Consider the following 23,923-nt stretch of genomic DNA (forward strand, 5'->3'; position numbering starts at 1 on the left):
GTACACTTTTGATTCAATGATCTGTCTCCCCAAATACAAATTAACACTTCTCCAGACATAATTTGAACTTGTGAGAAAGCTTGCAGATATCCATGCCTGTATAATTGGATACCCAAAATATTAATTACACAGGTGAAGAACCTTACCAGGACTCTAATGAAAATATCACAGATTTGGTTGGAACTGGACGTACAAACCACTCATGTGAGCTCTCGAATTTGATGTAGTGAGTACTATACCAGATTGTTCAGTTGGAACTCAAAATCACACGCCTAGAAAAATTGCACACCTGGAAATATTCAGGAGTGATTTTTTTCACGTGCCTACAATTTCCAAATCACAAGGACTGGGAACCCCCCCCCGTAAATTTTAGTTATGCCATTGTACCGTGTTGAGTAGATGCGGAAAGAGGACTGAGTTTGGATTTTTGAGGATAATTATGGGGTAACAATTGTCAGTGTCAACACACACGGAGGAACAACTTTTGTATGGTTGTTTTTTTGTCAGAAAGTCAGAATTTCTCACAATTTATCATTCTTACTTATATTTCAGTTTCACAGTGGTATATTTGCTGTTAAAAAAAGCCATAACGTATCCTCAAAAGTTAAATGTAGCAGGAAACATATTGAAACATTTACTTAGAAAATACTTGGAATTTTTCAGGCCAGTCTCATATTACTGTATAGAAAACTAGTGCATAGGGTGTCAAGTGAGGTCTGTGTTTGGAGCTCTTTCCTAAAAATTAAGAATTTTCCAGCAACTTTGTTCAATATATTTTCACACAAGTTCTAGCCATATTATGGTATTATCCTCTCCTTATACAGTACATGTATACTGATATAGAGATAGTCACATGTGTGGCACACTGCATGACGAGGTGGCACACAGCCAGCTAGAAGGCCGAATCCAGACCCGTTTGTTTTTTCCTTGGGGGGTGCAAAACCAAGCAGTGTCCCCAGTGCATTTTTGCATTGACTAATTGCACCAGTCACAATTAAGTAGCTGCTCAGAAACACTTTTTTGAACAAAATGGCTCTGTTCATACAAAACAACCTCCATTTAAAATGTTTAATATATATGGCCAGCCACTGGCTTATCAACTACATTGTGTATTTAAGACTGGCCACATGACAGGCTCTTGACAAATGGGGATGGTTAAGCTGCCTGGGTCATGTGCTTTGTAGTTATGAATGGCACTTCAAACCAGACAAATTTTGGACTCTTGCTACATAGTGTTGAGAGTTGCAGACTTTCAGATTACAGGTTGTTTTTTGCCCCAATTTATATAATTAGCACTGTAGCTATAGTCCAAGTAACAAAGATTCTGCAAATTTATAGCCCACTGGTCATACATGTAAGCTGATGTACATGTACATGTATTTCCAGACCATAACTAAGACTCTTCAAATCATGTGTTACGCTCCTTTTAAACATTGCCAGACCATAGATGTGGTTTGTTGATTCTTAGTGGGCTAAAAAATAAAAATACTGGTAAAATAAAATTTGTATTAGTTAGTAATTCTGTTTATTGTTAAGAGAGATGTTTTGGGGATGTAAAGACGTAACCAGACTTTCATTGTCATTGGACTATCAGAACAATCACTAAACTTATCGAAATTAAGTCCCTGATGTCGATGGTTTCCGTCTCAACGCTCAAAGCGGCCATGTTGAACATGCAGAAGTGTTACGGACACGCATGCGCGGTACTCACGATCCTTTGCAAATGCATCTCCGAGCATTCCTTGTAGCCCACAAGTGGCGTTGAATTTGTTTTGTCCTTGCAGCACGTGCAGTGCTGACGGTGGCCGTCATTGACCCTTTTGATCTCTGTGTGTGCTGACTCCTTGTGTTTAATAGCTCCATGATCTAGTTCACAGCAGGATTTAACACTGACATGATGACCCGTTAGACATAAACCTTAACCACTTCGTGCCTTGGCATTTTTCAACGTTGATGATGCTGGGCCGGCATGACTATCATTTTTTTCCGTTTGCAAAATCCTTCAAAAATTCATCATTCCATTTAACGGTCGTTTATAGCCGCACAAAGTAATCTTTAGGCACTACTCTAAGTTGACAGGTGACCTTCATTGACGCCCGAGTATTTCAGCCAGGCCTGCAGCCTTGTAAACAGCCCAGATTGTGCGGTGTTATACAACTGTCTTTTGTTCACGAACCTGGCTCAGTGCACTGCTGACCTCTTTTCAATAGGGGCCAGATTAGCGTGCAGCGGTACTGTGTGGCTCATCGCTGCGGTGGTGGAGCGCTTTTGTCCCTGGTGGTAATCCCCTTGCTCTCAATGCCCCAAACCCTGGTATACGGTTTCAAAACAACGCTGGATTATCACCACTTTTAAGAGTGAAACTGCTGATAATGCCCAGCAGCCTGGTCTTTTGTTCGGAGTACGGTCTTTTGTTACAGGGCCCTGTTTCCTTTGTCCGAGTTCGGAGACCCCGGCCACACATATAAACCATACGGCTCCGATTTCGGAGTCCCCGGCAGGTAGTGGTCAAGCTTCATGTACAATGTATGCATTTCAATGTTTTGTTCAGTATTCATGAAGTGTTACGAGAATGTGTTATCTCTTTTGTCTCAATCATATTATTAAGGTTCTGTCTGAGTATCATTGAAATTAATCTGTTAGTGTGTTACACATTGTAGTATTGTACACAGACGGTGTGGATGTACAGTACGTGGCTTTTACGTGCAAGAATCTAAAATGAATTAAATAAACAATGTCAAAAAAGTGTGCATTTACCAGAAAGAACAATTCATTCAAATTACCTGAATGCCTCATCAGAAACCTTTAGACATTTTAAAATCTATTAACACCTTGTAGCCTGGTTTTCATCGTTTTCATTTGCAGAACAACTGTTTAAAACTTTACATACTTTTTCCCCTGTATTAAAGGTAATTTGCAAGGTTGACTGCGGGTACATGTACAAGTACTAGTGTGCGGTCTCGTAATTTCCTAATACCAACGGGTGGATACCATGGGTACATGTACATGTACACGTACATGTATGTACCTTGTTCCGATGCTCAGCCTAAGCCTAAAATATTACATATCTTCAGTTGTCTTTTACTGATAATACTCGCCTCTTACAAAGCTTCAAATTTGGGGTGACTGTTTTTTAAATTCAACATGTACAATATATAAATCAAGTTCCATATAATTATGTACAGCATTTCTTGACATTTTATTTATAAATGGTTTAGAATGTTCCTTGTAAGCATTTGTGGCAATTTGTTAGCCCTAACCCCCTGGCATATCTGAGGTTCGTAACGGACTCAGTTCTATAAAATACTTCATAGTCATACACGTATGAGGCTGAAAGACCTACAGGTAGCCATACAAATTACTACTTCTGGCTAGGGAACTTTGTTATTCGTACAGAGAAATAAGGTTATGTATTCATAATGCCACAGCACTGTATGGTAGATTGCATGGGCGGAAATCCCGGGGGGACATGTCCCTCCCATGAATTTGGTATGGGAGGACACAATGTCGAATGTCCCCTCTGTGTTTCAAACAAAACAAAATACTGAAGGACTTGATGGGTCGAGGATTTCCCCTTTTGACTTTTTATAAATGGAATAAGATGATAAACACGTTGTGCACAGAAAAAGTGTAAATCGATGTCCCCCCCACAATCCGAGGAGAGATTTCCGCCCATGGTAGATTGTTTCGATAATAGAAATTTATTCCTTCAGAGAACAATGAGGTCTTGCCCTCATACAAGTCACAGCACTGTAATGCTACATTGTACTGCCAAGTAGTATTTTGTAGCTTTAGTTTCAGTGAGCTTAAAAAATCAAAACAAATTTTGATCCCTTATATTCTTTTGTACTTGGTCAATATACATGTATCCTACATAGTGCATTTGTCAAGTGGCACCCATAAACACACATATTGGTGACAGAAATCAGCCACTGATGCTCATAACAAATGAAAGTTCTCCAAATATGTAAACGTCTATGTAGTCCTTTGTAGGTGCGAATTAATGCATCCCTCGGGTGTTAAAACATCTTTTCTAACATCACAGCCAACAGCAGTCAGCAATTGTAAATGCTTATATATAAAAATGGTCAAGTTTCCAGAAAGTAGACTGGCCCACCAGTGTTAATGTGTGACGTGTGCAGCAATGATATAGTGTTCCCATCTTGCTCAATCAATGATCCCAGCTGTGCAGAATGTATAGTAACTCAATTAAGACCGTGTCATTGAACCAGGTTGCCACACACAATTTTGATTAATTTTCCCACATGTGGTGCACTCCACCTGCAATGACTTGATGATACGTTATTGACCCGATTACACTGGCTTTGATAATACAGTAGCTACACAGTGATAAATATTGGCAGCAGGTGGCACTAATTGATTGATCGGCTGTGGTCCATCAGGGACAGCAATCATGGTAAGCCCCTAAAACTAACTGGTCAGCCAAAGCTTGACCAGTGAGCTTCAAATCAGTTGTGTGGCTACATGTATCTCCACATAGGAAGGTAGGGTTACAATATCAAAATTTGTCAAGGATATACTTATCAGTACTGTGAGATTAAACTGTCATATAAATGTGTTACCATGCAGCCAAAGCAACTTGTTTCTTTTATTGTGTTTACGTTTAAATTCAAGTTTTCATCGTACAAACATGCAAATACATGCATCATTCTGCATTATGTACATGTACACCAATTGCAAGCTTGGCAGCCTAATGTGTTATATACATATACATGTACATATGTGTAGGCCAACATGTAACAGTAAAAGCCTGCCATGCGCTCAGATGAGGAAAAGGTCTGTCTCAATTTCATTTTGGCATATGTAATTATTACATGTAGCTTCCATTAGTGCCCATACAAATGCGCATACATGTTCAATGTATGTATCCAAGTTTGTGCATGCTGTCCACTGGTTTTTTTTTCACCCACATTGTTAGTTTCTTATGTACATGTACATGGATGAGCAAAGAATTTATGAGATTATAGTAATCCTTGACACCATCAAATTTATGGACAGCGCTGAGGCATGTGTTGAGGCATGTGTTGAGTGCGTGCCATGTTGGCAAAGACTGTTTACCGCTCCATGAAGATTTATGCAAGTGGGACGCCTCTCCAGGCGATTTTAATGACGCCCGGCCAGCACGGCGTGATTGGGGGTTAACTGTAGCACTGCGAATGCCCTGCTTACATTACATGGAGCCATTCTAGACCTGTGTAGTATCAGTTTCATGTTGGTGTTATGACAGGGACTAAAGGAATCAGTGGTGTTTATGGTTACTGCAAGCTACTATGGATGCCTAACATACGTGCATTTGTCAATAATGGCAGGGTTTTTCTATTGATTTCCTTCTTCCAATTGGAGGAAAAGAGGATATGGACTGGATAGCTCTTGGGCTGACCGCTGACTACGATTCCAGTGGATTTAGAGACTATGCAACAACAATATGCAGACAATAACATGCGCGCATGTACAACCACATTCATGATGGTGTTCTATTTACATGTACATGATTTACGTGTATTTTAACAAACTGACGATAGGTACGTAATACGTTATGTTCAGCTCAGTTCAATCTTACCAACACAGATGGACCGATAGAATTATTGAAGATATTAAATTGTGTACGGATGTTTAAGCTCTAGAAGGCAGGTTCCGTATATGTACGCATATGTGCATTAATATTCACCAATAATTTTTGCATATACATTTGTACAGCTCTGCATATGGCCCCAAAGTGTCTGCAACTACCTGCTTTGTTATTGAGGAGGTTGAACCTGTAGATGCCATGGCAATGCACTAGCACTCTTCCAATCAATAAACCACATGTGATAAAGGCTGCTTAGTGCCAGCATCGATCCCGCCACTTTGGTGGCTAGATGGTATCCCACAAGGGGCCTCACAAATAGCATGAAACGGATACACAAGGGGGTTGGGGAGAGAGAGTGGGGATTTTATGATTTACACTAGCTTGTACCTATTCACTTTGAGCTGATCAGAGAGTTTCATGTCTCAGCAGTTCCGCTCTGTGTCAATTAAGCGTTGTGGTGTGAAAAAATCTCCAAGGAAGTTGAATTCTGTATTCTGCATAGCATTTGAATGGTATAGCATAGCAGTTTTGGCATGTGTGTACAACGTGTACATGTGTCTGGAGTTAAACTGTACGAATGCATGCAGAATGACTGAAATTGACATTTTTTTAATTTGTGACTTTTTTCAAAGCATAACTTCTCGATATCCTCTCTCCTCCCAAAAAGGTTTTAGTCATCATGACCTAATGTATGTACAGTATATACATGTATACATTTCAGTGTTTTGGTTCATTGTATTTCATGATTATAGTGTGAAAATGCTTCTGAGTTCACAAAGAAATATTTTGAAATTAGCCGGTTACACCAAAGGTACCTGTACATGTATTTAAACTGGAAATGGTATTCAAGTGAGGCTACTCACTAAATTATTATTGTGTACAGAATATTTACATTGTACAGTGCAGAAATATTACAATCATTTAATCACAGACTTCAGCCGGACATGGCTGTACACAAGGATACATGTATATTCTCAGCAGTGTAACAACATTTGTTTTATTAAAATTGGTACTGTATATGGCTATATGGGTTTGAGGCAAATGCGTCACAGTAGAGGACCCATTGTGTGGTTTGACATGAGGCATGGAATTCTTAAGGCCACCAGCTTCATCAGAAGATGTACAAATTAAATTATAGCATTGTGACATTTGGAGTTGATGTGTAACAAAGTTAAAAAAAAAAAGAAAGAAAGATAAGCCAGGATGAAGGAGAGTGTAGGTTGGAGTCTCAGGGACAAGAGTATTCTCATCCATCTGGAGGATTATGGCATAATATGCAATGCATGTTACAAGGTATACATGTACGTGTATTTACATGTACTAGTAGGGAGACGTGATTGTATATACATGTATATTGAGGAGGACATTTCAGTTGTCATGGCAATTTTGTGTGTTAAGTGATGAAAGGGCTGCTTCATTAGAGAGCACAGTTTACTTAACCGTTTTGTCATCCGCTCTGTTAAGTGCATGGATGTTTATAAACATGTTGTATATATGAATGTACATGTACATGTACGTGTATACATTCAAGTCGTGGAATCTTGACAGCTTTCTGCCTTGTCCTCACATAGTCATTTTTGCCTGCTTGAGCAAGAGCACTGTAGCTTTTCTAGGTTTGTAAAAAACATTGAGTGATCAAAGCCATTCATAAATGTGCCCAACACACTCTCATGCAGGATACATGTACATGTATTTATAAGTTGTTGTATTTCTGAAGTCTGGTGCAGTGAAAGATTGTCTAACGTAAAGGTGGGAAATCAACTGTATTTTGTCCTCTGTATCGTGTTTAGTCCATCTAGAAATTTCTTTCAATGCCGTTTTTATACAAGCTAATGTTGGCGGAACTGGAAGAGTGCTGCTTTTATATTATAATGTCTTAATGTGTGAATGAGCCGCAGTGTTCTGAAGCATACATGTTTATAATAGTGACTTGAATGACTTTTAAGTTTAAACATCAAAGGTTTATATTAAAATGTGCTTTTTTTGTAAGGCACCTGAAGTTGTCATTAAAGTTAACCAAATTAGCATGATGAATGTAAATATGCAAAGTAAACATGAACATCATTTGTGAATTGAAATTTTTTTTAATAAATACACAAGGCTCCATGATTACCGGTAATGTATGTGGAGTTTTTAATGTGACATTAAGCAAGAGTATTGTATGTACTTGAGTCGTTGAGTTTGTTATTAATGTCTCACTGGCTATGAATTTGAAGATCCTGGAAACAACATTTGGTATCCTTGGACTTTGCCATATTGTGTTCTTATGCTACAATTTCATTGGTTGAGAAAAGCCGTATGGCTGGTCCCAAAATAATAAATATATGTGCGTATAGTGTGCTTGTGGTGGTGTACACTGTACATGTGTGTCTGAGGTGACTGCCTGCAGTGATCAGAGAGTGACTGACTCAGACTGCAGTTTTTTCTTGTGTAGTTCACGTACGTGTATACATGTAAGTTACGTATAACCATTTTGACTTTCATCAACATAATATAAAAAACATTCTCATCTCTGTCTTGGTTACTGTCTGTTCATTGGCTCAGAACGATCACGACAGGGCAGTATACATGTATCCACATATTACACTCACCCCGAGACTGTCATTCTGCCTATAGCACCTGCACACATACGCACGAGACAAGAGCTTTGGGAAGTTTGAGAACGACCGTTGTCACTCAGTTATGCATGGTACCCATGTTTCGTTTTGTACATACATGTACAGGGAATTTGATCAGTGGTCATGGTGGTTGCTCTCGTACATGTATAACAGACTTGTTCCCATCCCTGCTGCATATAAGGTAATGCAGGGACCGCTAACCAGACTATGTGACAGGTGAACTTGTACTCACTGGTACCCACACTACTTTCACATTAAAGTTTATGCAATTAAAGAAAGTGAGGGAACAGTGCATTCGCAGACAATATCGTTTATGACTGTTATGTTAATTATACAGTTTGACAGTGGCCTATTGTCCTAAAAATCCGAGCTTGTTTCCTTGGATAAATTTCTTAGCCTCAACAGTATTAAGACAGGTATGACAAAACAATTGTTGAAATGACGTTTTGAACACCTAAGGGATGCTGAGGGCGCTGTGCATTCCTTAGGGTGTTCAAAACATCATCCCACATCACAGCAGTCAACAATTGTTAAATATTGACTGGTGTTACATGTACATTGGGTGCATTTACTGTATGTTGTTTCCATTCCTTTAGGGGTGCATATATAGCACCTCAGGGGAAATGCACCCCTTGAGGGTTTAAAGAAGGGCAAACTGCTCATCATACCAGTCAACATGTTTCAAAAGCCTGATATTAGAATCTAAGTTTTCCAGGTATTAATTCTAACTCCCTAGGGTGTGTGCAAAAGAATATTGAAATTGGAGGATTAAGGAGAAAATCAATGTTTTATGGGCTGCCAGTTCACAAGTAAAAGTATGTGTTGAATGCATTGTAATCTCACTTTGAAAAAGTAAAGAAAAAGGAATGAAACTAAAAAGAAGTTAGTGGTTTGCTGCTGACGAGTGCTCTCCCACCTCCCTTCCTCCCTCCCTCCCTCCCTCCCTCCCCCGGAACCCCCCCCCCCGGCAACTCCCAAGTTCAGAGCTACACGTACTACAGTTCTTTAATGTCTTTTCACCAGCACAGAATACATGTACATACTCTGCATATACGTGTACATGTATGTATATAGTATTGTGGTTCTATACCTGAACGAAATCAATTAAAAGAAATCCCCCACTGAATCTTTAGGTACATGTATACATGTATGTAGGTACATGTGCATGTACACTTTTGTTCAGGAATTGCATACCATAAGCCTAACTACCTAATCAGCAGCGAGGCCATGATACTTCTGCATTATTGATCTGATTTGTAGATGCCCATGGTTGCACCATCTTTATCTCCCTCAGTCACACTCTCTGTGCCAACAATAGAGCATTGCTTGTCAAGAGCTTGATGTTATAATGCTACTGAATTGGATGCTCAAGTTAGTTATCCATAAAGGGGAGTTCTCAAATGGGTGGATGGATTTATCAGGAAAGCCAGGAACCAAGATGAGAAACAGTTTAATACTTGTACATGTAACACTCGGCATTTGGAATGTGGAATAATTAATGCTCGCATCTCTTTTATTCTGATTTTATTATTTTTCAAATTTGAATATTCGAATGCAAAATTCATGAAAAGTAAGGGAAAATTTTCTTTTGTTATAAATGAGAAACATCACTATGGAGGCTTGTTTCAAGCAGATTCCAATGAAAAGCTTCTGAAATCTTACAATGATTTAAAAAGTCAATTATTCATCAAACAAATGAAAGGGAATAAAAATTTTAGACAGGGCTATAAATCTTGTTCATCTTTTAAATCTTGCTTAATCGTGGCTAGAGATACTCTTAGATGTGAGAAGCTGCATGTATTATAGTGATTATGATGTACAAATGTGTGTGTTATTGCAACTGATTTTGTTTATGGTTTGTTCATCAATAATCTGCCGATTGATACGACCGAATATTTGGATATTTGATTAAATTGAAGGTCGAATATTCGAATAGTAAATTCTTAGAATTGACTCAGCCCTAAAAGGTAATTGGTTAAGATTTTCATTCGTATACATGTAGTTATGGATTTGCAGTAGCTGGATTGCAGCCAGTGGTAGGGCCTACATGTACAAGTACATGTACATGAATGATTATTTATCTAGATTGTTTATCCATCACATGACAACATACACATCAGGATGTGTCATATTGTTGAAATTTCAAACTGCGCTTCTTACGTGTTCATGTACATGTAATTATAGTTTCATTTTTATTTGGCCCTTTCCGCCATTATGGCCAGCCAGATGGTTGAGGCTTCAACACTGCAATGAAGGGTTTATGTTGAGCTCCAGATTTGGACTGGCAGTCACCAGTGCATGGCTGGCTTTGTAACTTAATTTATTGGAAAAGAAAAAAAATAGAATTGATTCATATTGGATTACAGGTATAACGGACTTGATCAAATGTGTCAGCTATAGCCAAGTCATGCTGTGTGCTAATAAACTTGTTCATCTGCTGTGTCCACGGATCATTAGCATGCATGTGTGCACATTCTACAACTCTAGTGATTTAATTGTGAATGCGTTTGCATGGTGTAGATGCAATATTGCCTCTTAAGTAACATGTCTGAGACTCCCTACATGTAGTCTGCTGGCCTTTAAAACACACTGTATATTGCCCGGGGGCAGCGATATACATGTATCTTGAAAATCTTGCACGAAAAAATTGCCATACATGTACCATATTCCAGCATCTTAAAAAAAAGATCTGCATGTATGTGTACATGTACTGTAGATGTACATTGCATATATCCATGGTTCATAAGCACTACATTTCACCATGTCTGGGGATCAATATGCAGCTTTGCAGCACATATACCAACGGCATTTTGATTTATAACTGCTCGTGTACGTGAACATGTACATTGTACAGTACGTGTGCATGTTTGAAATGCACACCAAGACTCACGAGTACACGAGTAACCTGCAGGATAAACAAGACTGTTTTTATCATATTCAGAACTTTTTAAATTGAAGCTAATTTGCTAAATAGGTTGTGCATGTACTGATGTTGCACTTTCTACACAGGAAAATAGAACAGTTCAAAATTAGACAATGGTTGTAAAGTCACATGACTCAAGCGTCAGCAAAATAAAATTTGCCCTTCATTTATTAGGCCACTAAAGAACATCACAGTTGCCAGGCAAGCTGTTCAGTCCTTAAATTGGCCCTTCACCTGTACTAACTACATTGTACATGTACCTGTTTCATGTTAATTTGTGTGACAAGGTGTGTGTCCTTATTTTTTCCGCTTTGTTTATTATAACTCTTGTATACCGTACATACTGTAGCCTGGGACACCTGAGTGGCAGTTGAAAACTTGCTGGACATTCGTTTCAGGAAAATGGAAGTAAATAACACACAAACAGACAAAGATCTAAGATCAACGACAGTTCAAAAACTAGTTTTATATAACACGTTGAAAACAAACCATTGAGAAAACCAGGATGCAGATTTATCTCTCCCTTCAATAAGAACATTAATTAAAACCCTCCTATGCAAAGATGCATTCTCAACACAGTTGTCCTATCAGTCAGAATCACTCAAGTGGCACATGGTATGTGTACATGTATGTACTGTACAGGGGAAGTGGAAGGAATTTTTGACTGTTTTTGATGGTTACAGCAAAAGGAGCCTGGGTTCCAAGAAAAGAAAGAAATGTTAATTGGGATGTACTGGATGTGCCCCTCTCTGGATCCATTGTCAAAGGTCTACTTTGACCATTGTTTTCTCTCAAAAAGGACCACTGGAAATAGTTTTTTTCCTTTTGAGGGTGATGCATTGGACCAGACTGAAGCCCAAAGCACATGGATTTACAGTTACATTGATGCATGAATATACACAAGTTATTAAAAGGAAGAACCTTTTCGTGTGCATTGACATGTACATGTACCTTCGTACACTCAGCATTCAGATAATTAATATGCAGATTGTCCGTACATGCAGTCCATTAATTTGTCTCAATTCAATTTTCAATATCAGTCTCCAGATGTTAATTATATGTGTACATGTAGATTTTTGTGGATTCCCTCAGTGAAGGATATACTGTATATGTACATAGTTTTTACACAGTCAGTGGAAACAAATCCATGAAGATTGCCAATGGTGAGCTCGCAGCAAAATGGATACAGTGTGAAGTGAATCAAGTGGTCAAAGTAATACTATTGACTGGAAATAAGACCATTTTTTAATATTAGCTTTGCCATCTCAGGTTTTAGCCAAAAATAAAATCAAGCTTTCTCACATGCACCTGCGTACAATTCTGAATATGAATGAAGAAGAATCCACCACTGATTGTCTTGATAATACTTTGTATCAGTGGATTCAAACATCAAATGGAAAAGGCCCAGATTATCAGTTATTTTTGATATGTGGTTTCCACTCGCAAGAGTTTGTGAGAAAAAAATCACATGGATTAGGCCTGACCCGGGTACCTGCCCGTCGATTTCAAAACCCGGTTCCATTTTTCCGGGCCGGGTACCCGTAAAAAAGTAAATAAATTAGGAACAAACATTCATGCATAAAATGTCTGTGAAATTTCTTACTGAAGGACAGACTTCATGGAAAACCACTGTGCCGATGAAAACCCGGCCCCGCGGTCATACATGAAACTTGAATTCGGAGATCGACAGCTAATTTTGTTACCCACTCCGCCCATTGTACCACAAGTCGTTTTCCTAGTTCCGGAATTTCCTAGTTCACAAGAGCGAAAAAACCACTAAAATTCACGGGCGATAGGTCACTCGCTACGTGTGATTTTAAATATTTCTTTAAATTAAATAGTCATAACCACTCGATCACCGAGCTTGCCAGTGTCGGCTGGCTGGTTCAAGTCAGATGTACATGTAGCAGCGGGTACCGCAAACAACTATTTCAAAGGATGGATTTGCACTGGGGAGAAGTTCGAATCCATTGCAAAGGCATGCACACACAGTGGTTATTTGTAATCAAATCTGTTGGTGATTGTTGTGTCAGGAAAATGTTGATTCTTAATGCCTATATGCTGGCAAAGAGGATAAACCAAATATTAAACATTTGCATCTCTCTGATGCAAAATATAATTGGTTGTCTGTCAGATAGTTATATTTATATATTCATGACATTATATTTCCAGATTTGGAAAGTTTTAGTTATCCCATAGTTGGGAGGACTGTAAGAATTAGTTCTTTATTTGTGATAACTCACTTCTTTTTATTCTTTCCTTTCCCTGTTTTAGGGGTGCAACGTCAGTAGTTCTGAGATGTACGCAAGTAGGAACAGATAAAGCACATGCTGTCAAAGTCATCAAGAAAACAGTAAGCTATACAGCATTATCTTGTTAATCATACATGTATTCACGTTGTCCACATTTCCTTGTCCATCTGTATAGTTTAACACCGTTTCATAACAAATTTTTGTGATTTATTTCTAAACAAGAGAAAAGGTGCTTAGGTCTTATTTTGAGACTGTAGTTTTGTGTGAAAGTTTTTGGCACCTCTTGCTTGTATTCATTAGCACTGTGAACGTTGTTACGGTAGAAGTTGAAATGTCAGCAGGTTCTTCTCAAGACTGGCAAAGTTTCCTGAATGTTCAAGTTTCAATTTAGTATCTTCGTCTGTGTGACTGTCTTATTCCACCTGCAAACATCTTGAGTGGTTTAATTTTTTTTGTCAGAGTACTGGTACAAGGCAACACGGACCGGTAATTGTCACATATTTTTATAAGATTGACTGTAGTGCTATTGTTGATTTGTTTCCAGACTTGGCAATGTTTAACCAATCCTGAGCAATGATTTTCTGGCACTGGAGCAAATTCTACCTGTATGTGAAGATTAATATCGACCAAAAAGATAAACATGTTTTAAAACTGGCACGTTGGTCAAAGTTTGCCCTGTGAAAGGTTCCAACCTTTTGTTCTGTGAAACAAATATGGCGGTTTTACATGTGAAAGCTACTGGTAATCGATCAAATCACTCCATTTACCAAAGTCCAAAGACAAGTGATATCTGAAAGAAAAACTCGAGTGAAAAACGGACAGTTGAATTTGGGCAATTTGGAAACTAACAGGAAATTGGGGCATGATAATGTTGGACCTCTCCTTCCAGACTGAATAAAACTGATGTACACATGCAAGTATAGATATAGTCTTGTGTTCACACTCAGTGGATACAGATGAGCAGGATTTAATTGATGGATTAACTTTGAGAGGGACTCGTGACTAAATATGATGAAAATTCCTTGCAGTGAACCAAACCAAAACCTGCAAGGGTTAACTCATGAAAACCAGACCCGAGGATGAAAGGGGTATAAATTGGTGGCCAGCAAAACAACAAAGCGGTGTTGAAAGAAAGTGTCCTTGCGATAGAGGGAAATGCTGTTGTTCAGAGATTCCCGTTTTCAGTACTTTGTAGAGTCTTCCGTGTGCAGCATCATGCTTGTGCTTGTTCCCCTTGGCCGGGGCAGCAAGGTGGATTTGCATGGAAGCCATAGAATCATGTTGTATGAATTTGATCCAAGTATAAAGAGGAGATGATAGTCAATAGGTTTGTTTCACTGTGGAGTGCATGATGGCTCTGATTATCCCCCTCGGGGTGGATGTAATCCCAACTGTGAAATCAATATGGTTGTGTCCTGTGCCCTGCTTTGTAAAACAGAATCTGAAATTCTGATTGAATTATGTAAAATGTTATGGTGTAAAATACCTGGTACTTGTTTTTTTATACGCATGTATGAAAATGTATGTACATATACCTGTGAGTCTTAAATAGCCAATTGCAAGGTTTAAAAATAGTCATGTAAATGGGACACCCAGCTCATTTAAGCGTAACTCTTGCGCAGTCACCACATTATTAACTCCATAAAGCCACAGCTGCATGTGTTCTTTGCATTTCCATCACAAACTTCTGTGAAGATACAATAAACTTGGCGTTGTTCCAAATAGAGATTATGCACCTTGACCCTTTTGAGTGGCAGAAAACACGTGAGCAAAGCTCAAACCTGTCGAAGGACTAGTTTTGTTTAATTGAACGATCAACCAAAAAACTGTTTCAGTTTGTAGCTAGATCTTACCATTCACAAGCAAACACTTCTTGTGATTCACCTTTTAAGTACAGGCTTTAAAAAAAATTCCCTTAATTGACGTCATTAAAATTATACTTGTACGTGTAACTTCCAATATGTGAAGTACACGAATAATAATCTCAGATAACAAAATAAAAAGTGACGTCATATGAAATAACAAACGTGCTGTAACAGCAGTGCATGTACAGCAGTAAATTGTACATGCACTTGAAAAGATAACTCCAAATACCAAATATTTATCTGTGCAAATTTATTTCAGGTGCGTGCTTCCGCTTTCATGGATTTGCTCTGAGAATTCGGTGTTGTAGAATGCAGCTTCTTTCTCTTCTGATAGTGAGAAACATTGTGAAATTTAGAACAGTAAAAAGAGTCCTTGAGATGATGCGTTTTTTGTACAGTAAACTGATATCATTGAATTGCATTCCTCCATTTTGATGAATCCGTTTAAGTCTGAGCTACGAGGTACACTTACAGAGATTATTTACACTGACTTGGAGACGATCCATCCCGTTTTGGTTGGTTGGGGGAAATCGACTTTTGTAACAAAGCTTATGAATCGATGAACATTAGAGGAAATCAGAGCCATGGTGGATCCAGGGGGTGCACCCTGCCCTGTCTCCCCAGTTTCAATTTCTCCCAGTTTTTACTGTTTCCTCTTTTGCTCTTAACCGGTTAGTTAATAGGTTTAAAGGCAGAAATGCTGGCTCATGTTCGGATTCACCTCCCTGTGCCCCCATACTTAAACCCTGGGATGCCCTTGTTTTTGTAAATACAGGGTCTGCCACGGAACAGAATGCCTTTTCCAAATGATTTAAACCTGAAAATAAATCCTGTCACATTCGGCAAGTGCAAATACATGTATGTACATGTTTATAATCCAACTACATGTACATGTACGTACACGTACATGTATGTTATCCATTTGTATTTATGCCTTCACTGTTCATCATACATATATAGCTGTAGATTTATTCACTCTTTGCGTCTTGAAATGTACATGTATACTTAATGATTTAATTTTTTTTTTCTTACACAGGTTGACCACAAGGTTGTTAAAACAGAGACTGACATTCTTCTCAAACTCAAGCACCCAAATATTGTAAGTAACACTGGAATAAACTGAACTTTCACGGCACTATAAAGGTATATTGTTTGCTTTGAAGTATGGCTCATTTACCATAAGTGTTTTATAGGCCTACATAATACTCAAAATGGCGTACCTCTGCTTAGTGGCAAAGCAACTTACTGAAGGTTTTATTGCACCGGTGAGAAAAAAATGCATGAGACCAATTTTTTCATCAGCAGGGGGATACAGTTTCCCTGTCTTTCAAGCAAATCATCTTTCCTTGATTTTAATCAGTCTTCACCATGCAGTGAGATACATGTATGTTTGAATTCTGAGAGAATCATCTTTGACCACTTGCTTTTTCTGACAAAACTTGTTCGAATAGAAAACGCAGGCAGAATTTCACCCGTGCCTGCATGGCCACTGAATTGCGACTGTAGTTGTTTAAAATTCAAAGGCAGAAGTCATTCACAAGCCAAACCGATCCACTGGGAATCCCAGCCTAGATTATTTTCCATTCTGCCCAAGGCTGATTTTTTTCTTACCGTGGTACATGTGCATCTACTGTACATGTACTGAACTGTAGCTATGTGTTTTTGAATTCTCCTCATTTCTTTTTAATTCAAAAATTCTTTTTCTTAATATACTGCGTATTTTTAAATAGAACAATTGCAAAGTAGTATTCATTTGAAAATTGAAATATTATGGAGGTAGTAATTTTGATGGTTTTGTAATAGATTCGGCTTTTTAATGTCCGTGTGAATATAAGTCCCTCTTCAGCATTTTCACGTGGTGCATGGGAAGAAATCGTCATTCATTGATATCACACACATGTACAGTCAGAGCTTTCATGTAATCCGAGAAGGTGCAGTGAGTGCAGTGGCGCGGGAAAGATTGGAGAGTCAATAGAAATGTGTTGGCATTGCAGCAGGAAGCAGGAAAGCTGAAAGCCGCAAGAAGTCTCCCTCCCACATGATAATGTGAAGGGCAGAGCATGATGAGACTCCTGTCAAACTATGAAGCTCCACGGTCCAATGGGCGGGAGCAGCTAAATATATGTACTGCAGTGTGGGAAATTAAATTGGGTGCAAATTGTATCGCAGAGTTCTCTGTGTACATTCAGTTATGTGTAAGTACAAGTACATTACTGCTAGTAATTCTTGTCACGATTTGTAATGGTGGAGACGTGTAAAATCTTCAAAATCAACTGTACTCAATGGTTTTACCCAGCAAAGTGTGGTTCCTGCAGACTTTTTAATAAAGTAATCAGAGAACTTCCAGGGAATTATTGTTAGAAAACAAGCCTCCGAGCATTTTTGTGGTTTGTTATTTCACAGGAAAAACCAACTTTAACATTTCTTTTCTTCTTTTTAATTATTTGTATGCCCAGGGCAAGTGGCATTGTGGTAGAAATGCCTGCATTTAGCCCTCTTATAAGAAGAAAAAGACTGGTTGACGACATCTATTAAACCATTCAATTTAAAATACATGTAATTGAGCTAATCTATATACAATGTCTGAGCAGTAATTTTATGAGCAATCACCAACATGTACATTGTAAGCGTAAGCATGAACAGTTGGTTCTGGCTGCTATTTTTTTTCTCTTGTTTTCCCCCATGGCCAATTAGATCAGACTCAAGGAGATCTTTGAGACAGAGGAGAAGCTGTTTCTGGTGTTGGAGCTTGTGACGGGCGGAGAGTTGTTTGATCGCATTGTTACCCAGGGATACTACTGTGAGAAAGATGCAGCCAATGTTGTCAGACAGCTGTGTAGTGCTGTGAAGGTACGTGTCTACCGATTCATGATTCGATCACCAACAGTCCTGCACAGAAAGCCCCTCTTAAGTTTTTGTTCTATCATTTCATGTATCAAGTCACATACCCGTACACCAAACTGTTTCACAAATTTTATACCTGAATCAAATATGTGCACATCCATAGTTACACCACGAAAGAGTAATTGAAAGAAACATCAAGATTTCAGGAATCGAATGTCAAAATTCTAATCGAAATTTTGGCTGCATACATGTGTGCATATATTCTATTATGATTCAACCGTGAATAATAATGTCATGTTATGCTGCTGCCATTGTCCCTTAAAATCAGTGGAAGATAAGAATGGATCATATTTTGAATATCTACGGTAAGTATGATCCATAGGGGGATCAGTTCACATTGTTCGTCCAATATGCACAAAGTTTCTGTTTTGCCTGAAGGATCTCCTGATGTTCATGTACGAAACAGAATTTTATTTGTCGTGTTGATATCGCATGTCCCGTGAATTATTTTTATGCTCACACTTGGTGCCATTTTTCAATGTCCTTTTCCAGTACCTCCACGAAAACGGAATAGTCCACAGAGATTTGAAGCCAGAGAACTTGCTGTATGCAGACAACAGTGAGAATGCGTCCCTCAAGTTGGCCGATTTTGGCCTCGCAAAAATGCTGCACAAAGACGTCCAGATGCAGACCGTTTGTGGAACACCGGGTTACTGTGGTAAATTCCTTGAAGCTGAGCTTAGGGGGTTACAACAAACCAGCCAGCCGCAGACATCATTCAAGCTGGTGGTTTTAAAATGAGTCTTTAATTTCACTTCTACTCATTAAGTTTCCTGTAAAGAGCTATTGTTTTTTTCTGTCATGCACCTGTTCATAAGTAGGCGGTAAGCGTACGTCACTTCTTTCCCTTGACAGTTATCTTCATGTACATTGTGTACATGCATGCCTCATGTACAAAGTCATGTAAACAAAAGAATGGCAAACAGATAAAAGCAATACAGTTTAATTTTGTCAGAGCTTCTGCTTTAGGGTAATTCCGTAGTCTCTGGATTATTTTCATGCCTGATATATTAAACATGTACATGTATCATTTGCAAGCCTTTGTTAGACTTTAGTGTATGTACATGTACATGTAGTTACTGCAATTACTGAGCAGAATGGTAATTTAACATATTGAAGCCACATGTGTTGGAGATCAGTTGATAGTATCTCTGATTAGGAAAGGAGATCTGTGTGGTTCACCGACATTGTTGATTATAACACTGCTGAGATTACATGTTCTTCTCCCTGCCACCAACAGCCATACAGCATTAATTTGCCTATTACTCAAGCTTAGAGGGCTCTTCTCAACTATGCTTTAGCGTGTTTATTCATAACTCTTGACAAAACATCCCCCCCAAAAAAATGAAGACAGAGGAAATGATAGCCCATTCACTTTAATAATGCCGAATGTTGACATTTGCTTCGCCTGCCTGGAAATTAATTTTCACAGCTCCAGAAGTGCTACTAGGCCGGCCCTACAGCCCCGCCGTTGATATGTGGAGTGTTGGGGTCATCACCTACATTCTACTGTGCGGTTTTGAGCCCTTCTATGACGAGAAAGGCGATCGTTACGTGTACAAGAAAATCCTCAAGGCAGAGTACGAGTTTATGTCGCCGTGGTGGGACAATGTCTCCCAAAGTGCAAAGGTAGACTACTCCTAGAAATTAAGCCTCTGGCTATAAAATCAGAATTTTAAAGGCTTGGCTTGTCAAAGCATTTTTTTTCTTTTATAAAGGTGAAAGCTGGATGCTTAAGTAAAATCTGTCTGGTTCTTTTACTTTTTGCTGGTGAATAATTCCAGAAGGGGGTCCAAAAGTGTAACATGACCTTTTTTATTTGACATGGAAATATCAGTGGAATTGATTTCAAACTATTACTATTTGTCTGGCAGGTAATTTGCGTTAATTAATTATTCTTGGAAATTAGAAAATGTGTTCTGAACTTACAAAATCATATGTCAGATGTGACAGGGACACGAAAAAATGGACCCCTAATTTCTGGAATTACCTAGGTCACATTCAATTGGGTTTTTGAATTTTTTCAAGTTTTATGTACTTGTAGCTTGTTTCTATCAAGTGTTTTATTTTGACTAGACCGTTCAAGTTATCACCTTGAGATTTCAGTGATAGGAATTGAGTCTCAACTTTCTCTGGTCAAGGTATGAATCAGTCTGGAGGGCTTGTAAACCTGCTGTGAAGTCCCACAGCATACAAGTTACACATCTATGTTCACAGTAGTGGATGACAGGTCAATTTGAAAACTTGTTCACTTGAACAAGCCCATGGAGGTGACAGTGACTGTTTGACTGTGTACACTCCCTTAGTTTGAAGCAAATACAGCTCCCTGGCAGGACCTGGAAGTGTTGCAAGAGTCAAATTATGGTGCAGAGTTTTGAACAGATATAGTGCTGTGTCTCAGTAGTCGGTAATTGTTGGATCATGCTGCATGGCATCCTACTAAAAAATGTGGGTGAAAAAAAATAGACGGTCCCTGTCGATGTTTAGGTCACTGTTGATGATAGGCCTCAAAAATGACTGCAGTGAATTGCAGTTCTTCTTGTTTAATTGGTCAAAACAAATTTTTTTCCAGCTCGAAATAGTGCTTGGCTTATATGATGTGCTCATTTTTGGGCCAGAAATAAGCTCACGCAGTGTCAGAGTGTGAAGTGGACGCACAGTTTGGGTTCCAGATTATTACATCAACAGATAAATCCAAATTATTGTGTCGGGAGATTTTTTCCTGAAGTATGTGTTCCATGTGAATGTAGTTGCACAGCCTCAGACGTATACATGTACCCAATACATATATGGCATTTGTACCTTGTACTTTTGTTTTGTCTGGTCTTCCTGTCATTTCTTTTAGTCTCCTGTAGAGGGATGCATAATGTGACTGCCCAAGCATTTTGCATCCGTCTTTTGATCCGTCTTTTTTGTTGGCATCCACAAATTTCCTGTGCGATTCACATTTGTTTTTGTACGTTGAACTGGTAGTCTGCCCAGCCGCAGCTAAAGATAGAATGCTTAAAGTATTAGATGCCCACGACAGAAGGCAGCAAAGATTCTTTCATTGTTAAACTCTTACGACGAAATTCAATTCCAGCTTCTTCGAGACGCCATCCATCCCCTGGCTCATTTACGGCTCTTCAATGGAGTTGGGTCTCCTGGGAACCAGTTGATTTGTAGGCTATTCTGGGGGAGTTGGAAATAGAATACCATTGCATTGTCATGTGATCTGCTATTCCCTGGGTGTCAATGCTGTGATAATGTTATGTATATGTAGGGGGGGTCTGTGGTCATGCTTAAACTGATGCAGATTCTAAGCTTGCCTAAGGAGTTAAGATGGGTGTAGAATTTGGAATTTACAAATGGACGTGGAAATTTGAATCGATACAACTTGTATGAATTTTGTCTGGTGGTCATCAGCATTATATTATGCTCTGCCCTTGAAAAGAAAATTTGTTACAGGCTGATATCCGAACCATATTTCAAATTTGAAATGGATGTTTACTTCAGAGTCTCCGTGGAATCTTAAATCAATTGGATTTTTAATTTGCTTTAGTAAAAGGCATAACAACAGCTCAATGTTCCCTGTTGTAAAGATTAAACACATGCCAGGGTGCATGATGCAAAGCACGTGTACATGTACGTACATGTTGTCTCTGTAAAACTTTTAAATGTAATGGTATTGTGAAGTATTTTTGATTAGGGAAGTAACAAATTGAGACTTGAAAGCCATCTATTCTCAGTCCCTCCATAGCTTGTCCTAGCCTGTCCACACCTGTACTCTGGTGATCTGAATTGAGGGACGGTTTCTCTTGATTGGAAATGTTGGAACGAGGCTGTGGGGACAAACTTTGTCTCGATACTGAATTTACCCCCAAATAACTATTGTTCAACAATACAAGCGATTTGCAATAGTGCGCCTCTAAGAGTTGGAAACACGTTGACCAATCACGATGCGCAAAATCTGTCAACCCCATTTGGCAAGGGTTGACAGATTTAGCTTGTTGTGATTGGCCAACGCTTTGCTAACTCTTGGAGGCAGACTATTGTGAATCACCCATATTGTGTTGTCCCCATAGCTGTGATGCCAGTACATTTGGATAAGCTATCACCCCATTGAGGGAATTTCTTTTGTTAGGAAAGTCAGAGTGAGTGTGGGAGGGGGGGACAAAAGTGTTTCCTCCTAACATTTTTGGTTCACACAAAATTTGCGTTTCAATACGTGCGAGGTCCCCACACCTGTGGAACTAGTACATGTGAACTTGTATAGTATATCCATGTCCTAGAATCATACAAAACACCACAAAGGTCATGTTGAGGAAATGAGGTTGGAGGTTGTTGGAGGGCCTAGCTTATATCAGGGGGAACAGGGGGTTAAACTAATTTGTGTGAAGGGAGGCATCTGGCTTTTTGTGCTTGATGTAAACATTTGCATGAAATTAAAATAAAAATTAATTATTTCCTCCCTTCTGTCAGCTTCACCAAGAGCTTTCCAGTCCTTTGAATTCTCAATTTTTTTGCCATCGTTTATTTCCCCCCTCTGTTCAGATTTTCATCGAGAGCTTACTAGTCCTAGACAGGAATAAGAGACTGACTGCTGCACAGGCCTTGGAGCATCCGTGGGTCAAGGGCACTGTCAGCAAGGCACCACTACAGTTGGCAGAGAACATCAAGGAATTCAATGCCAAGAGAAAGCTTAAGGTAAGAGAGCTGTTTGGATAATGGGCTGCTGCAGCAACAAATTTGTCCGTCACAGGAAAATTCAGTTCGGCCTCACCTTGAAAACGTACGTGTACATGTAGTGCAATAGGCACATCATGAGTTGGATTATTAATAGAGTGCCTTAGATCTTGTTGATTGTGTTCTGGGACCACATATGTAATACGATATTGTTGGGAAGAGAAACTTTGTTGAAACATTCTCAAAAGTGAGTCCTTAAACTCTTAGCCAGTTTTCCTGACAGCGAAATCTTCCCCATGTACACCATGTATTTCTTGGGGTTTTATTTATGATGTGAATAGTGCATCTGAAATTTAGTGCACTTGAAAAGCATTGTGCTACAGGGAACAGCTGTGGACAAATTTGACTTCTCTCTTGCCTGTACAGTTAACCAAACTGGAGAAGAAAATTTGCAGGCACTAGTTGACTGAAAAATTGGCGCAGGCGTAAACGTAAATCTTGGGAGCCTGTACATGCATTTGTCAATTCATAGCTGCATGTGTGCACAATTGTTGGCCTGTGGCACGGCGTATGGAGCTCAATTTTTCACTAATATACACGGAAGTAGTTCCTGTAAATTGGTTATTTATTTGATTTTGAGCCCCCCCCTCCTCCTGGTACGTCAAACATCCGATGCCATTACTAGTGCACCGTGGTGTGGCCTGTCATGCTAGATCAAGATCTTATGAGCACCTTTACAAGTTTGCTGCTTTGAGTCCAGTACCAAAGGCGGCGGAACGATGTTCAAAGTGGGAGGGGAAGCAGCCATCACTAGATAGGCCATGAAGCCCTGCCCCATCATAGCACCTGTTAAATGTGCCCTCCCCCACGCCAGTTTGTGTCTTGTGTTTGTGCTGTGTTTGTGTCTAGATAGTAATACAACTTGTCACAATTTATTGCTTCTTCCAGCCCAGAAGTAAATGGATACACATGGGGTCCTATGTATGTATGTTATTGGGCTGTTTGTGTTTGACTCAACTGGACGTACTGCATTGGCAGCCTTCCACAGGAGTGAAGTGGTGATGGGAGTACATGTGCTTATTGGTCAATATTGCTGCGGCACTGTG

The 23,923-nt window shown here is 39.1% G+C and overlaps 1 protein-coding gene across 1 annotated transcript in view; it reads left to right on the forward strand.

Moving 5' to 3' along the window:
* Nucleotides 1-23,923, forward strand: part of camk4 (calcium/calmodulin dependent protein kinase IV) — a 30,828-nt gene that overhangs the window by 1,148 nt on the left and 5,757 nt on the right. Inside the window, exons 2-7 of the mRNA XM_022252646.2 lie at nt 13,406-13,484; nt 16,285-16,347; nt 17,943-18,098; nt 18,645-18,810; nt 19,585-19,781; nt 22,686-22,838. Of these exons, the coding sequence (XP_022108338.2) occupies nt 13,406-13,484; nt 16,285-16,347; nt 17,943-18,098; nt 18,645-18,810; nt 19,585-19,781; nt 22,686-22,838 (814 nt within the window). The remainder of the gene's footprint in view (nt 1-13,405; nt 13,485-16,284; nt 16,348-17,942; nt 18,099-18,644; nt 18,811-19,584; nt 19,782-22,685; nt 22,839-23,923) is intronic.

Source organism: Acanthaster planci, linkage group LG05, assembly GCF_054643075.1.
Source record: "Acanthaster planci isolate LZ-2023a linkage group LG05, COTS_SCS, whole genome shotgun sequence".
NCBI classification, from domain to species: Eukaryota; Metazoa; Echinodermata; class Asteroidea; order Valvatida; family Acanthasteridae; genus Acanthaster; species Acanthaster planci.